A 17,854-nucleotide genomic window follows, 5' to 3' on the forward strand; every position below is an offset into this window, starting at 1 on the left:
CCACTAGATTGTTTGGGTATTTCAAGCCTGGCTACAGGGACTTTTCGCTGTCAAGAAAAAAAATCCTCTCGCCTGCATTCTTAAGATGATCACGGTGATACAAAGATTAAGTTTCTACAGTTGTAACATACTGAAGTGGAGAAATAGAGGATCCCCTTTCTTCTTTTATTATGCAAATAAAGCTTTCAAATATTAATCCAGAACTTTATTCATACAATAAAGGGGAAATTTAACCTAGAAGCCCACATTAAAAATGATCCAACAGATTTCGTGTTGCCTGTAATATCTCAAGCCTTAAACTCCATAAGAGAACAAGGCCAAAGCATCTGATTAGCAAGTCTGTGAAATAGCTACCTGTTCTGCAAGAAGTTTCCCACAACTTTTAAGTTTTGTGAAATGCAAACTTCGTACCTGAAACCACCTTAATTTAAATGAAGCAGATACAAAAGTAGGACACCAGCAAAAACACTTGTCTGACCAATTATCAGTCTGACACAGGTACTATAATCAGAAACAGATTATGTACACACCAATTACATCATGAGGTGCCCACAACCTTGATGTAGGTTCAATGGCTGCTTCTGGATTTACTTAAGATCCCAGAATAGAAGCATATGGAAAATGAAAGTGATTTTTAGTTTCTGATAAAGTTAAAAATATTACAAACTTTTAGCTTTTATTGAAAATTAAATATATTAGCAAAAGCAAGATTTAAGAAATATTTTACAAATGATTTACATACAAGAAAGCCAGTATCAGACATATTCACAAATATGCAAACCTTTAATTACAAAAAGTACCTATTGGCAGCATGATGCTAGCCTTGCCACTGCAGTGTGCTCTACTATTGATATGAATAAGGCATAGAACTCACATTTGCACCAACTTAAAAAGTTCAAATAAAACTTTAAGCTTTTAAATCCTGGATGCACAATCCCCAATACACACACACACACACGCTCTAAGATTTCTTCTTCTAAGCTCTATAAACTAAGTGTGTGCTCTGGAAGAACAGCCAGCCTGAAAAGCCCAGTAGAAATGTAACTGGTACTAGCATTTAGTTTTCAGTTTCCTCTTTAACATGTACAGGCCTAGGTATGTAAACCATATTCACAGTTTAAGTATTTTCAGACAGAAGTATCTTTTTTTTTTTTGCATTTGTTCCTTAACATTGAGTCTCAGTTCAGCATATAGTTCATAATGTCACCTGTTTTGTGATGCATACATTTACAAGATAACTTAAAAATCTGTGCCATATTCATGGTCAAGATAATTCAACAAGAGTAGTAATATCCAACAGTGACATTCAATACTATATTTCAAATATTTGTGCAAACAGCAAAAGAACAGTTGTATGAGGCAAACATTTGCAAAACCTTTAATACCTCCTCAACGTTGTAAACTTGGACTGTCAGCCTTAAGTCCTGCACTTCCCACAGCTTTAAAAAGTCAGTGGCTAAAATTATCAAGTCTCAAAAAGGTTTTCTTCTACATAGTGCAAATTGTAATGTAGATAAGATGAAAAACATATCTAGCTGGATTGACTTTGTGCAATCATCAGTGGTCTTCTCTCATAGTTGAAGAAAGTGTGCATTCCAAGAACCACGTGGTTCAGGAAGTTGGGAGGGCGGGGAGGAGAGAGAAAAAGCAGTTCCATTGCACTTCTCAAACCAGCGCTAGATGTGCAAAGGCAGCAAAAATTCCAGCTGCTACTACAACCAGAACAGAGTAACTTTTCAGGAAGACCCAGGCGGTTAGTCACTTGGACTGGTCTCTAGAAAAATATGTGAGTATATGTTGGATTTTTATCAGACGGTCTTTTAAAGACATCATGGAGAGAACTGACAGCTGATACCTGGGGTCAACTGGGAGAACAGCTAGAAGCCACCAGCACCAAGCAGGACCATTGGGCATTGCCTAAAAATAAAAGATAAGTTGGTTACCCATAACCAATGTAGTATAGTTGACTAAATAAAGACATCAAAAGACAAAGTCATCAATGAGAAAGTCTAGCTTAAAGTTTGATACTAACTAGAGAATTCCAGATCCATGAGATCAGAAGGGTTCCGAAGGGATCTATTCTGATCCCTCCCCAACTGAGAAATCAAATAAAGTACACTTAAACTAAGCTTGATAAAGCAATTATTTTTAAGACAACAAAGGAAGCTCACAGCTTCCTTGGGAAAAGATGGCTAAGTATAGGACAGTCACCTAATAACAAATAGGCGATAAAAACTCCCTGATAAAAACTAAATCCCCTACCTGTCATGCTGTTCATGAGGCTTGAATATTTTTGAAGCCTAACATTTTCATTACAATTGTCTTTGTTATATTTGAAGGACTCCTCTATCACCTCCCAATTCCACTCCCTTCTCATTACCTCCTAGACAGAGCAGGACTACTGAATCAGTTTCTTTCAAGTTGATAAAACATACTACGTAACTTTTTCCTGTACTTTATTCAATTCTCTACACCAATCCTTAGATGTCATGCCTGGAACTGGATATAATACTCAGCAGAGGTCCTATCACTGCCGAGAAGATTAATTACCTCAAATGACTTGCAAAAATATTAGGGGTAGTGGTACACTCCAGGATGACACTTCCTCCCTTGCATTCATATCACATAGTTGACACGTGTTCTACTACAAATCTCAGATACATACCCAGATACATACCCACAGTATTGCTGCCCTGCTAGTTGTCCTGGTTTTGCATACTTATTCCTCTTTCCTACTATGTTGTTTTAAATCTGGTTTCTTTATTAAATTGTTCTAAAATCACTTCTGAATTCATGCACTGGCCTCCACAGCATCTACAGTCCTCCCAGATTGGTTAATATAGTCTCATAAAAGTACGTAGCAGATGGGTGAGGGACAGGCTCTAATAAGATCCCACTTCATATATAATTCCACTTTGAAAGCCAAGTTTTACGTATTTTTAAATGTTACTTTTCTCCAGCCTCCATTCTCTCAGGATCTCACCAACCTTCATTAATTCTTTACAACAACAATTAAAATAGATTGCTGCAGCTAGTTTCTTAAGAAACATTTGTCAAATCCTATCAGCTGCAGCAGTTTATGGCACTAGCTCAGAAAGGGGGAACGTGTCATTTGCGATTACCTCTTTGCCAAAGATTATTACCTGCACGTGTCACAGGGAAGAAAATACATCTTTTTTCCCCATTTGAATTCTAACAGCTTTACACAAACCAACAGTTTAAAATGCTACTGGAACTTAGTGTTCTCAGTTTACTAGTTTTATCTCCAAGCAGCATACCATCCTTTCCTGCAAAACCTGTTGAACAGTGACAGAATTGCCTTTTGTTGCTCTTCATAAGAGAAACAAGATGCAAGCCTTATGCCTCCGAAGTTGGGGAAAAAAGTCTTTTTTTTTCTTTTAGTGTTTAGCAGTTGTTAACAGGGTTATTATTTTTAGAAATAAGCACCTAATAATTGATATTAAATGATGTCTCACCTGTATATTTTCCTCCCTGTCAGGCATGGGCCCGAAGTGCTGAAGAATTTGAGTGCGAAATTTGTTTCTTAAGTTTTGGAACCAACTGCAGGCCTGATTGTACACAAAATTGTGAAGCTCTCTCAGTTTCTTTAGTTCTTCTTCATCAGCAACCTATAGGAGGAATGTTATGAAAATATCATTAGAGATAAAGAAACAATTAAGGTGGTTAAGCTAAAAATCAAAAAACATTCAATTTCAACTATATTTGATACATTTCTTGCATTCTCCTAAACCTTGATTGCTAATGACTGAATAGTAAAGAAGTCCCATGATATTTTTAAAAGTTATGGCTTCAAACTATTGTTCAAACAAAACCCACAATACTTCTTTGTTCCTTTATAATAATAAAAAATTAAGCTAGCTTCCATTTCTTCCACGTGCTGGCACTGAATCTTCCAGTGGTCTAGGGACCTAACAATTTGAAACAGAGCTCTCAAGAACAAATCAAGAAAAAATCTTGAGATATTAATACTAGTAAGTCTTTATACAGCATTCTGGATACCTTAACATCTTCCAAATATTCGATGTCTGCAGTGCAATAACCATCTTTCATCCCTCTCCGTAAAACTCTAAACCTCTTTCCACCAACTGTGTCAACAACAGACCGTCCATCAGGTAGAAAATGAACGTTCCTAATTTGCAGCATGCATCCATAATCTGCAAAACTAGAAAAGAGACCTTGTCAGTAATGCAATTACACACTTCCGAAAGGACACTTTTTATAATTAAAAAAAAAAAGACGTAAGGGATGAGAAGCTTAGAATTAGGATGTAAACCTACCCATTTTGAGAATCACTTATACACATCCCAAACTGTTTAGTCCCAGTTTCTATACTTCTGCGAATCATTAGTCGGTATCTTGGCTCAAACACATGTAGAGGGCAAGGCACAGTAGGATATGCCATAGTGCAAACAAACATTGGAACATTCTTGGTCAAGCTTCAAGAGAACACCAAAAGAAATACGTGGCTTAAAAATCTAATCACTGAACTATGCCAAGACAATACATTTTTTTCAGTATGTTTGCTATATTTGAGGTCATAAAGCACTGTCTTCAAAGTTTAATAATAAGCACATTGCAATAACTTTCATAAACAATAAAAACACATACTAATAACAATGACTGACTACCTATGTACTGATTTGAATACATACTGAACAATAAACCTCATAGTTATCTAGTTAGTGAGTATCTAGTCAGTGAATAAAGGACTTTGTTTTGGGGACAGGGGTGTCAGTTATTTGTTTCCTTTTTCTTTTAGTTTAGGCCATACAAGCCAAGCCTTTATGCCCCCAGAGTCACAGTTTTCCTGGAACTAAAAAAATGTAGCAGTAACTACATAGTAGCTTGGTCACCATTTAGATTATTTTCAATGACGGAATCCAGATCACAAGATGCAACCCAGGGTATAATTTTTACCTTGCAATATGCCTCAGCAGGCCTAATTGAAAAACAAAATATTTTCTTCATGCTATTTTATCAAGTATGTACAGTTGATAGTTGATACAAACAAGTTAGCATTAAAACATTACCAGGTATTTAATTTTAATACCTTTCAGACTATAAAACATAATTCTAATGTATGGATTGTTACGTAGGTTGCATGAGCTATAGTTTTAAATAGTTTTCCAACATTCATATCTACAATATATGATGCTTTATACTGATGCTATATCTGAAGAACTCTAGTAGAGATAAACATCAAGATTACAAGAAAAAAAAATCTCAACCATTTCTTTTCATCACATCTATCTTCATACAATTAATGTCTATCATTAACTGCTTTGAAAGAAGTTCAGGTATCTGAGACTCTGCAGCCAACTCAAGAGGACAATTCCAGTAACAGCAGCAAAGCTAAAACTGAAGCTCCACGACAGCACACACAGAAAGAGAAATAGAAGGGCAAACGTATTTTGTAGAGGACTTAAGGGCCTCACATTGCTACTATCAAAGTGTGATCTTTTTAATTTCCACAGTAGTTAAAAAACTGTTAACTTTCTGAAATACACATTTAAGACACCAAATTAACATGTCTTTATACCCCTTCTTGCATCCATAATATGCCATTATTAATAATCACAAAAATGATACAACATTTCTAAAAAGGATTTCCATACTAATCTCTCAAGTTTTCTAAATAAGAGAGCAAGCTTACTTTGAGTGTTCAGCGGTTTCTTCAGCATGAATTCTTTTTCTCTCATATAATTCATCAGACAAGTATTTCATTATTAATTCCTCCAGCAGTTCTGTGATGCTGTATTTTCTGCTTGCAAGGTACTGTAAGCAATTTTTAAAAATATATTAATATTTCTCTCCATATATATTAACAAAAGGCTTGACAAAATGCAGCTTTTATTTAAAACCATGATATATGAAATCCATCAAAAATTAGATTTAAACCCATGAAAACTTACAGCTCTGAAGTTCTTATGTTTCATTACTTAACACCTAATGTTACTCTAGTACTTGAAAATGAGATTCTCTAATTTTAGTTCTTAGTGTCTGTCAACTCGAGTGTCTAACTCAGTTTGTATTTATATGCTTACCAGAGACAGAACTGATTTCCCAGGTTATACAGCCATACATTCTGTACATACGGTGTACAGAAATCAGAGAGGTTTTACTGAATAGTTACCAAAGTTTACAAACACTCAGGATTTAATTACGCCAATAAAGTAGATGGTCACAGAAAAATAAAACCTCTAGGATTCTGAGGCAAACCTAATCAACTTGTATTGACAAAGTTTGCCTCAAGTTTTTCCTTTCTAGCAGCAATCCATAATCCAAGTGAATCCAAGTTGTTGGGTTTAAGCGCAACAGCCTTTAAAATGATACAGTATTTGTACTTGTGAGCTCTACTGAGAAACAACAGTACCTCTTTCAAACTCTCCTTACAGAGCGGACACTGAGGAGCATGGTCTAAACACCGTTCCAAGCAACCTTTACAAAAAGTATGTCCACAAGGGGTTGTCACTGGCTCAAAGAATAGCCTGCAACAAAGTTATTAAAAGTTAGATACCATGGCAAGTGTGTGTTTTGCTAAAAAAGTCAGCGATCAATCTCTTTAATTTTTAAGACTAGTTATATCGTAACAAAGCAGAGAAAATTAATCCCATGTCTCCTTATTCTAGTTTTTCCCCTATACTGCAGTTTGTTTCCATTTACCACCGCACCACTCATTTTTTGTGTTTTCTGATGAATCTGGACACATTTCAACACTCTAAATATCTAAACATTTATCCCAATGTACAAAGATTTTGGTCTCACTACATAGCGATTCAGAATATGCAAAATTAAGTGATTCTTTGAGCAGCTAAGTTGTTTTAATAGCAGTATTACATGCTAGTATAACATAACTATGGACAGTTTAGTATACACCATATGTTTTAAGGTATTTATTCTGAAAACCAAGATGACTCAATAAGAACTTTCAAATACATCGGCTACATTTAAGCAGACTTAACATTCTGAAGTATCTACATCTCCTAGACAAATATGGGTTCACAGGCAATACTCCTAAGCATTAGCCTTCCCAAAATAATAAGTTATATAGTTTTATTGACTGACAAAACCCCTAACATTTAACCACAAAAGATCCTGTCCTTTTTAGGTTACCAGTTAACACCACCAAGTTTTAAATTAAAGGCAGCTTGATTAAAATAATGCTGTATTATATATATAGCACTATAGCAAGTGACACATTTAAATAAGCATTTTACTGCAGGGATAGAGGAAGGCTGAAAATTATTGACTGATACCAGAACCCATCACAACCTATAAGTACCTCAGTTTATATGTGTAACAGCTATGTGGCCAAGCATCTGTAACAGAAACATTGAATCAAGGAGGAAATCTTACCTCATACATAGAGAACACTCAAAATCTGATACATCAATCAGATCTCCGGGAATTGTTCCAAAAGCCAGTGTCATGTCCCTTTTTGTACTTTCTAAGGAAAAGCAAGACAAAATACTCCTTCAAAGAAAGGCACAAGACAGTAAATACTTTAAATTTCCAAAGTAAGTCACTGTTTACCTCCTTGCTTTTTGTGTTTGTTTCTTCCATCTTCACATACAACTGCATCCTGTTCTGAAAAGGAAAGCTTTCTTTTCAACAAAGCACCTTTTTCTTGGCCAGAGAGAAGGGGTTCAGAAGACACTCTCTTTAAGCCATCTTCCTTGGCAAGGTCTTTTGTTGAGTTAAGAGCATGGGCAGACTGTGCACGATTTAAGCTTCCACTGACAGGCTCCAGTACCTCTGATCCTCCTAAACTCTATAATAGTAAGATGAACTGAACTGTACTTAAAGAGTAACACAAATCTAAGTATGTAAGGTGTGAACATGCCAAGATATATAAGCCAAACTGATAACCCCCAGTTAGTTCATTAGTTAACTAGAGGAATTTGATAAGTCAAGACAGTATTCAAATTTGCTTAGCATCAACAATTTAAAAATCTTAATTTGCTTCAAAGAGAAGAAAAACTATTTCTCTCTAGTTTGAAGTCACTAATATCAAATCTCAATACCTTATTATAAGTAGTTCACTGGAATGAGGAGTCTAACACTCCAAATGAAAATACATTACTCCCAAATCACAGTTCTTTTCTTCCAATTTAACCAATTACATAAAGTCAGCATTTAGGCTGGAAAGCAAGTATGACAAACAAAGATATCGGAATGACATTTGCATATCAGCCAAAGAGAAAAGTTATCCTATAGTTTTTGTTACCTGCTCAGGACAAAGCTGTAAGTTGCAATAAGACTCAGTCACCTCAGAACCAAGTATAAAAGGTTTATTTCGAATATGTGGTAAATTCCAAGCAGATTCCTTCAGACTCTCTCCTAACTTCTCTGGTGACAGCACATCACACAATGTCTAGAAAACAAACAGCTAAATGTTCATAACAATAATAAAGCTATGTCTAGATCCTTTTTCATAAAACTACATACCAAAAATAAGAATTTAATCTATATGAAGTTATCCTCATAAACAGAGCTTTATTTAAGCAGTAACTGAGAAAGAACAGTTGAGAACAAGCAGAAACCTACATACCTGTATTACTAAAAAGAAATTTATCTAGAAATCTTTTCTACTACAAGTAAGTGAGCTCTTCAAACAGTCAGACATTATCAATTCATTATCATGCAGCTTTTTCAATGTAAATTTTTATTATCAAAGAAAAACTGTTGTGTTCTGGGCACAAAAGAGTTCAACTTAGAACATTTAACTTGCTGCCTGCTTTCCAGTTTTCTAGATTTTCATTTAGTAACTTCAAAAGCATATGGACTTCGAAACGTGCACCTGAAACTTGTATATTAAGACTATCTCTTCAACATAGTATGATGTATCTTGAAAGGAACTAACCTGCCACCTGAACCTTCTCTGTACGTATTGGAGATTTTTAGATGCTCAAAGTCTACCGTAATGGGAGCTTTATAAAGGAACCAAGTCAGAGATATTAATCCAGTTTCATAAATAAAATTACCCTTTCTACTTCTAGCTTGGCTGGAAGAAAATCCTCATCAAGGGCTAAGCACTGTAGAAACAGTTGTAAGGCATCACCTACAAAGCCAGAGTCTTGCAGCACTTTTCCTTTCCGGAAGTAGACCTGAAAAACAGATACCATGAAGACATTTCTAGAGAGTATGTAGAACTGCAGTATTCATCATCTTACAGCCATTACAACAGAGTTAGAATTAGAACCCTCCATGACAAAAAGAATGGAGCTCTTCAACAAACTTCAGCTGTGCACAGTGTGGATGATCTATATGCCTTGTCTAACATACATCCCCTACAGTGTTTGAAAAGAGTCATGGGATAGGCTGGTGTTAGGTCTCCTTCCAGTTAATTTGTTTTGGCTTACATGAAGGGTTAAAAACCTGACTAGTGCTGAATTCACAATAGGCCTTAACTTCCCCTTTCTGTGAGCCTTTGGAGAGGAAGAAGGGGAATATGCAGTGCAAATTATTACATAACCTCATACAACAGCTTACAAGATACCCTTTTTGCCCTCTGTTTCATTAAAAGCCTTATGGTTCCAGTCTGCAGGAGAAAGGTAACTACAAAGAAAACAATCCACAAAACCATGCATCCCTTACATACATCTTAATCTATATTCTTAACACAAAACAATGCACTTTTGGAACTGCTTCCTCCAACTATATTTTATTCTTGAACACTAGACAGCAGCTAGGAAAAAAAAAAGATGTTTACTATAAAAAAAGGGGAGAAAAGGCTACTGAATTTTGCTGAACCTACCCATAACTATATGACATTGGAACTAAGAAGTCCCTTATCTAACTTATCTCAATTTTAAAAAGTTGCATTTGCAGTAACATAAATACAAGTTAGATAAAACCAACAGTTATCTAACAAAAGTTAGATAAAACAACAACATCTAGTTGGATATGAGATTTTGGATAATGGGTCAGAAAACTGAATTTAAAAAACAAACAAACAACCCCCCCAAGTGCAGTTTCTACAGAACGACTACCGGTATTAACAGTAGAGTCTGTTAACAAGGCTGTCACATGAAGGCATGAATCATCTTTGATGGATTTGGGTAATTTCATTAAGATGTATCCCGAAGAAGGAAAGTATGCTAATCCTCCTCTTACAGACAGTTTATTTTCATATGGAGTTAAGAATTGTTAGAGGAATCCATCAAACCAAACTCAGTTAAGTGAAGTGAGGTTTCTTTCCAAACATATAGAAAAAAGTAGACAGCACTACCAATGCTGAAAGGGGAAAAGTAGGATACTCTCTGAATTTGCAGTAGCCATGGAACTGCTGAACGCAGGAGAGACCAAGACAGCAGCAGCTATCTCCCCTTGTGTGGCAAGATCTTGCTGCTTCTGCTGTGCTCAGTTTAGACAGTGCTGCAATATGCAGTATTACAGTTCTGAAGGCCAGTGACTCCCCAGCTGCCTGCACTATTTGCAAAGCTCAGTTCCCACTGAGTTTCTTTGGGCTTTTTGAAGAAAAGCTTTCCAAGCAAAAACAGCAAAGTGTCCTTCTCTTAATAAAAATTAACAAATAAACAAACCAAACCCCAAACCCCATCTGTTACAGGTTACATCACCATAAACTATCCCAACTTCCAAGTATTGGAGCCACTAAAAAAGGCCCCAAACACATGCTTAGACTTTTTAGCCAATACTATTGCAAAATAATTTATTGCTTGTGCTAAATATTTTTTGACTCTTTGGTAGCATTTGGAAAAGAAAACTGCGTTGTCCTATTTATATAGCAAACTGTTTTACCAATAAAACTCAAAAACTATGAGAGAAATGTTGACTTAATATAGAGCCAAGAATTCAGTCCTGACTGGCAACAGTGCTCACTCATCTCATGTGATATTCTCAAGGAACAGATAACGTTTAAAATGCTCTGACTTTGGGAAATACAATCAAAGTATAAACACTTCAGGGAAGTGCAGCGCTTTAAAAGGATTAAGTTGTACATAGCATAAGAAATTTTAAAACTCAATTACATCAATCTACCAAATGTACAGGCCTCAGAAGTTCTGCTTTCAAGCAATTAAAGCTGGCTGCACAATTTCAGCCAACCATCCAGACAAATAACATTAAGCTGAAGTTAAGTTTGTAAATATTTAATAACTTTTCTTAAGAGAACACATAAGTCTTCGTATAAAGAAATAAAACAGTCAATAACAAATAACTACAGACAGCACAAAAGTACTTCATAATACTTCCCAAGAAGTCAGTTCTACTGCACTTAACCCTTCATCCAAGGACACCATCTCATGTTGTGATATGAAATAAAAATACCTGAAGTTTTTGATGAAGGCTAAATTAACAGTCCCAAGTAGATTCATCAGTCAGCCGTAATCTGCCATACTCATCAGTAGCCTGTTTCATATAAGTAACTATTTTAAGGTACCTTTTAGCAATTTGCATGTCTTACAAGATCACGTTTAAGGTAAGCGGACCTAGGTTCTTAACTTGATACAAGTATAATTTAGAATTCATTAATTTTATAGATAAACACAGATTTTGAAAAATTAAGAGTTCATATCAACTTACCTCTGGCCAATTTGGCATTTTAGAAATAACAAAATTTAGATCTTCTATGGCTGTTTTATATTCTTGGAGGCCAACGTATGACTCAGCTCTGTAAATTCTTAGCATCAAGTCACTGGAATCTGAAGACAAAAATTAAGTAACATTTTTAATAATTCAGAAATTTGTAATTTTTAATTAGATATGCTTTCATAGTGATATGTCATAACCACACTTTTTTGTACCATACTTTCAAAATTGCTGGAGTACCTTCTCCCCCACCCCCCAATGTTTGGGTAATAACAGTGGCAGTAATTTCATGTCTTTCAAGCTAAAGATCAAATTTTGTACCCTCTAATGTAACTTGCAGCAACAAGAAAATATATTTTAAAAGATCTAACGCTGAAGCTGACAGAATAAAGTATTGCTCAGTACTGCTGTGACAACAAAAATTGAGGACTAAGTGGACTTTAGCTTTACAGTACACCCATTGAAAACCACAAAAATCTAGGAATTCACCGCACTTGTATTAAAAAGTCTAAGTATTACGAAGTTTGCTTTCAAGCGTTCAAGTTTTTCTTTAGACTGTCACTTGTTTTTATAATGTCCAACCCCTTCCAACTATGGCTGGAGATACAGATGCCACTTTCACAATGGTATCCATCTGGTAAGTACCAGAAGTAGGCTTTATCACCATGTGGTCTGAAAAGAGAAAGCCTTTAACACCAGCTGGCAGCCATGTTGCAAGGAGTTGTATTAGTGAAACTCCTGCAATGGGAAAACATTAGTATGTGTTCAGTAAAGACAAGTTCTCATGTCCAACATACAGCATTTTGCACTTTTAGTAAAGCAACCTCTAATTGGGAAGCACACCCATCTCCATGCCACTAAAACTATGGTTTTCATAACACAACTAATTGTAGTTGTTGCTTGGAAAAAATGCCAGCACACTGCTTTGGGTTTTTTTTTTTTTTAAATACACTTGTGTTTTTCATTGAATGAGATAAGCAAGTCAAACATTGGTCTACTGTAAACAATATGAAAATTAAATAATTCTTTAAGTTTGCTTCAACAAGATTTTCTTGGGAGGGGATCATTTCAATTTGATATTCTAGCTTAGTCTATTCAAAACGTCTGGTTTAAATTTTCATAATTTCCAACATTAGCTTGTTTTACATTTAAGAGCCAGACTGGTCAATGTTCCCATGTTTTTCAACATATTGCTTTGTACTTAGATCCACAATGCTACATGTAAAGAGACCTTAATGGAAAAGAAAGGGTTTAAGAAAATCAAAACTCCCAGGAGATTTCACAGCTGGAACTAAAGTGTTATCTTTTCAAGTTGACAGTTTCCCTTCAAATACAAATATTCCCAAACCTGGTTTGTTTGTTTTTTATTTTATTTTAGACATAATAAAATGTTTGTATTAACAGAAGTCTGGGAAATTGTTTTTGTCTAACTAACAGGTAATTCTGCAAGCAGAAGAACTCTGAAGCCTACTTTCCTGTGGCTTTGTGACTGTTATAGTCTAGTAAAGCGGGAGCTCAGATCAAACTCTTCAGACTGTTGTCTGAAGTCAAATACAACTTTTTGTTGTATTTGACTCTTTGGTGTCCAGCAGAGTTAATATCAAACCAAATTCATTTCTTCAGAGGTAGCAGTTAAGTGCAGGTCTTTGTTCTCTGATTATGTGCAAATAGGCAGCTTATTAGAAGGAGCTCATCTTTTTCAGACTTTCAAGTGTAGAAGATGACCTGAGGAATTGCCGAGCCTTCCTTTCTGGGGGCAGGGTGAGGAGTAGTTGGAAGATAAAAATGTGAGTTCAAGTCTACAGCAGGTGGACATTTTGTCCATTTCTTTTTCAAAGAGAAAAGTATGGTTTCAATTGAACTGGTACAAAACAAAGGGCTAAACCAAGGAACTGGGACCCCAACTCCACTGCTGAAGACACACAAACACTGCCAATGAATGACCAATACATAAAACAAGTTGGGTCTAAACATTTGCAAGACCACAAGAGCTAAATTTACATCTGCAATTTTGCAACCATAATTTAATTTCTAGGCTTTGTAATTGTGAAAACATTGTTTTGCAATGTTTCAGCATATATTTTAATGTTTACCACCCAAAGGGAGGATGCAAAACTATTTCAAATCCTTAGACCAAACAAGACTAAACAAGCAGAAACACAACTTTTGCTTGAATTTTCAATTTCAGTAACCCAAGATATTGTAAATACAGAAATCACTTCCTTCTAGCATACCCAAAGACAAATGATTTTAATAAAAAAGACACCAAGTACTTTCAGTGCAGAACTGTGCATGCCAGTTAGTAGTACATTAATAGGAAAGTATACAAAGGAGTACACACACAAACCCCCACTCATTATAAATGAGTTCTTTTTCTATACTACTGCCAAAGCATCTGCTCCTGGCTACTGTCAGCATAAGCATATCAATAAACGGATCATCTCCGGTCTGATCCTGCATGCTTTTTATATGGTTCTTGAAAATATACCAAATTCTTCAAAATGAGACATGTACATCACAACCACTAGGCAGAAAAACTTTAGGACACAGTATTTATTAATAGAGTACTATGCAGTCACCCCAATGATCAGGGGTTTGAACACACAACCCATGAGAAGATGCTGAGAGAACTGGGCTTGTTTAGTGGAAAACAATTCCCAAAGGCCTTGGGAGAACCCAACAGCCTTCCAGAATCCAAGAAGAGGCTGCCTAGAAGACTCTTCACCGAAGTGCATGGGGGAAAAACAAGAGACAATGGTTATAAATTGAAACAAGGGCAGTTCTGACTTGAAATCAGGAGAAAATTTTTCACTATGAGGATAATTATCCTTTGAGCAGGTTGCCCAGAGAGGCTGTGGAATCTTCATCCTTGTAGGTTTTCATGATCCAGCTGGACAAAGCCTTCAGCAAACTGCTTTGAACTCAGTGTTTATTCTGCTTTGAACGGGAGACTGATTGGTCAACAGACCTCCTGAGGCTCACTCCAGCAGGAATGAGTCTGTGATTCAGACCAAAGACAAGCCTATTGGCTCTGTGTTTCAGGATACTTGATTAAAGACAAGCTGCTCTCGGATTTTTAATCCAACAGAATTCCTTTAACTAAACTATTTCGTTTCAACCCCTGCAAGGAATATATTGACCATATGAATGTTAACATTCCTCATGTTTTTCAAAAGTCAGTTTTGCACCATGGCGAATATTTATCTTTCAGATGTTTCAAGAAATGTAAGAAAGTTATTAAAAAATGCCATCTGAGTAAAGGTTTAGTGCCAATGCCTTATTTAGGACATCAGATTTATGTTTATCACAATTTTTTAATTCTTTATCTGCATTAAAAAGAAAACAGACATGAACTACTGGTGAGGAAACACTGAAACAGAACATGAATGATTTTAAACGTGAATACATTTATCATGCTACATCTTTTCCACCTCTAAGTGTTTTCAAGAATTCATGTTCTGGAGGAAGATAGAAAGCGTACCAGCAGCTATTAATTAGTTCTCTATTGGCCTGAAATCACCTTCAATTTGTAGTTGTGAACCCACAGCTCTAAATTGGTATTTAATGTACGTCTGCATTCTGATTCATGAAGTTCTTTAGTATCTTTACCAGAATACTTGGAACATTGCTAGTTCTCAGGATTGGAGACACAGGAAATAGTTGTACAAAGGATATCAGACTGAGCTTCTAGCACTTAATTCTAGCACATGTACTGAATGTGAATAATAAAATTGTGGATAAGCATCACAGCTGATAACTATTCTCAAATTTTAAAGCCATTTTAAAGCCAAAATTTAAGATGTAGCTTCACAAAAAAAGCAATCAAAATTCTTTCCCCACAGATATCTAAATGGTATTGCTAAATCCGTAAAAGAAAGATTAACTAGAGTCTGGAGAATTAATTTTTTTTTTTTCCAGAAAAATCTTGAAACATGAAACAGGACCCCTGTAAACATTTGTGATCAATAATGGATTAATCAGTTTGTACCCTGAAGGCCACTGAGTTTTGACTCCATTTCTTTGTGACTTGTAGGAGTCGATGCTGTCCTTCAGAACACACAAAGAAATAAACGGCTGCTTCTTACAGTTCCAAGATTTAAAACAGATCAGCCACTTTCTCAGGTCATATCTATCCCATATCCTACATTTTGGAAACACCCTGGCAAATAACATGGAACTGAAGGCCACAACTGAACCTTTTTAAATCAGGTTGCCAAAAGGCATATAAAATACATCTGAGATTTAATCCCACCTACATTGAAAACAGTTTATTCTGGAACTAGATCTAACATATCTCCCCCAAACAGATTGGAAGGATGCAACTTATGCAAGCTTTTGTTTTTGCCTCTGCTACAGACAATTGTACAAACGTAATAGACTTAATCTGTAAAAATATGAATTCCTAAGATTCTGAACAGAGATAAAATGGTACCAATGAAAATGGAACCCCACAGGTTACCAGGTGTTAAAATACATAGTCGAATAAAAACAACAAAGGAATCTGTCACTGAATCCATCTAGGTATATCGATCACACAAATTTGATTCCCTCTACAAAGACTAAACTCTGAAAAACTGACTTTATCTCAAGTGTTCATGGTACCAGACATACTGCTTGCGATCGATACAGGACAGTCTAAAAGCGTGCCTCTACCTCCCGTCTTTGCACCCTCTCGCAACACTATATTATAAAACTTCAACCACACCCACCTATGATGTCACTGCCATTACACAACCTGTCCCCCTCCATGCCTGTCTGCTTATGCAACTGGGCCCGGCCTGCTGGGAATTGTCTTGGTGACACTTAAGCCTATGAAAATAGGTCTCTCTCAGGAAACAAGGTTAAACACAGCAACAGAATTCCTCTCGTCCAGGCACAGCGATTACTAAATACAAAACAAAACAAAGCCCACGAACTCTTCTGTAAACAAGTCCCACGAAAGCATGGCGGGGGGACAGACATGAAGAAGCCCAAGCTGGACGCTCCTCCATACCTCTGAAGTGTACCCCACTACCAGGCTTGACGCTCAACTGAGGTCCGAACAGCTACGCGTCCCGTAATCGGTCCCTCCCCTCCACCAGACTGTGGGGCGGTTCCTTGAATCCTCTCAGCAAACTCGAGAAAACTTCAGATGTTCTTTACCGGTCCATTTCGACCGCGGACGGCCGCAGCAGTACGGGAGAGGGGCGGAAGCGCAGGAAGGAAACGCACACCCACCTACCCCACCACACTTCCCAGCCCCCCGAGCCTGCCCTGCTTTGCTACCAGCTCGTCACGCTCCCGCCGGGACAAGGGGGGGGAGCGAGGCGGGAGTCTGCGGCTCAGGCCCGCGGGACCGGGCGGAGGAAGAGCCTGCTCCCCACGAGCCTTACCTGCTCGCAGAGCCTGGCTGGCGGCGCCCAGAGCCTCTCGAAAGCGGCCCTGGGCCAGCAGCTCCTCCAGCCGGCTCCCCGTCCTCGCCCTCTCGCACTCGCCCGGGAACCACTTCTCCGCCAGCTGGTTGAGGACGACGCTGGTCCGCAGCGGGGCAGCGGCCGTGCTGGTGCCCCCCGCCGGCAGCAGCCAGTCCCGGCAGCGACGGCAGCGGGTCCGCAGCTCCCTCCGGAGACAGCGGCGGCAGTAGGTGTGCCCGCACGGGACGGTGACCGGCTCGCTCAGGAACCTGCCGCAGCCGCAGCAGCGCAGCGGCCCCTCGGCCGCGCCCCTGCCCTCCGCCGCGGCCCCGCGGTCCCGGCTCCAGCCCAGCCCCTGCCGCAGGCGGTAGTTCAGCACCAGGCAATCCACAAGGGTCCCGAGGCGCTGAGGTCCGGCGAGGGGGCCGAGGCACAGCGACGCCAAGGACGCGCCCACCACTTCCTTCAGGCGGTTCCCGGGCACCAGCCTCTCGCCCGGCCGCGGCAGCAGCTCCCGCTCTCCATCCGCATCTTCGCCCGGGCTCCCGCTGCCGCCCGGCTCCGGCGACACCTCCGAGCCCACGGCCGCGGGAGAGAACGCCATCGGCTGCCCGGCTCCGGCAAAGGGGGTGTGGCGCTCCCGCTCCGGCCGCCGGGCTCGGCTCCGCGCACGACGCTGAGGCACTGGCGGCGCGGGGAGGAGGAGGAAGCAAGGCACCCTCGCGGGGGGGGGGCGGGGGGAGAGGAGGGGGGTCACGTGCGCGCCTCTGCGCGCGCGACCCGGGGCCACGGTCCCCCGCCCTGCGAGGCGGCGGCGCGCGCCCAGCACTGGCCCCCTTTCAAACCTCTCCGCCGCGCGCCCTCGCCCCGCCGGCTTACATAAAACGCGA

General features: G+C 38.7%; 1 protein-coding gene across 2 annotated transcripts; it reads right to left on the reverse strand.

Annotated features, from left to right (window-relative positions):
- Positions 1-34: 34 nt before the first annotated feature.
- Positions 35-17,823, reverse strand: LONRF1 (LON peptidase N-terminal domain and ring finger 1). Of its 2 annotated transcripts, none has more exons than XM_075500115.1 (12): positions 16,944-17,823; positions 11,566-11,684; positions 9,006-9,128; positions 8,291-8,395; positions 7,555-7,792; positions 7,378-7,468; positions 6,395-6,509; positions 5,675-5,796; positions 4,299-4,457; positions 4,021-4,183; positions 3,477-3,629; positions 35-1,917 (listed from the first exon to the last, which is right to left on the reverse strand). In XM_075500115.1, the coding sequence occupies exons 1-12, from the start codon at positions 17,566-17,568 to the stop codon at positions 1,759-1,761; spliced, it is 2,172 nt and encodes a 723-aa protein (XP_075356230.1). In that variant the 5' UTR covers positions 17,569-17,823; the 3' UTR covers positions 35-1,758. The 2 variants fall into 2 exon arrangements, with proteins under 2 accessions (XP_075356230.1, XP_075356229.1); XM_075500114.1 differs by having other exon boundaries at positions 37-1,917; positions 8,249-8,395.
- Between the last annotated feature and the right edge of the window lie 31 nt (positions 17,824-17,854).

Source organism: Mycteria americana, chromosome 4 (genome assembly GCF_035582795.1).
Source record: "Mycteria americana isolate JAX WOST 10 ecotype Jacksonville Zoo and Gardens chromosome 4, USCA_MyAme_1.0, whole genome shotgun sequence".
Taxonomy (NCBI): Eukaryota; Metazoa; Chordata; class Aves; order Ciconiiformes; family Ciconiidae; genus Mycteria; species Mycteria americana.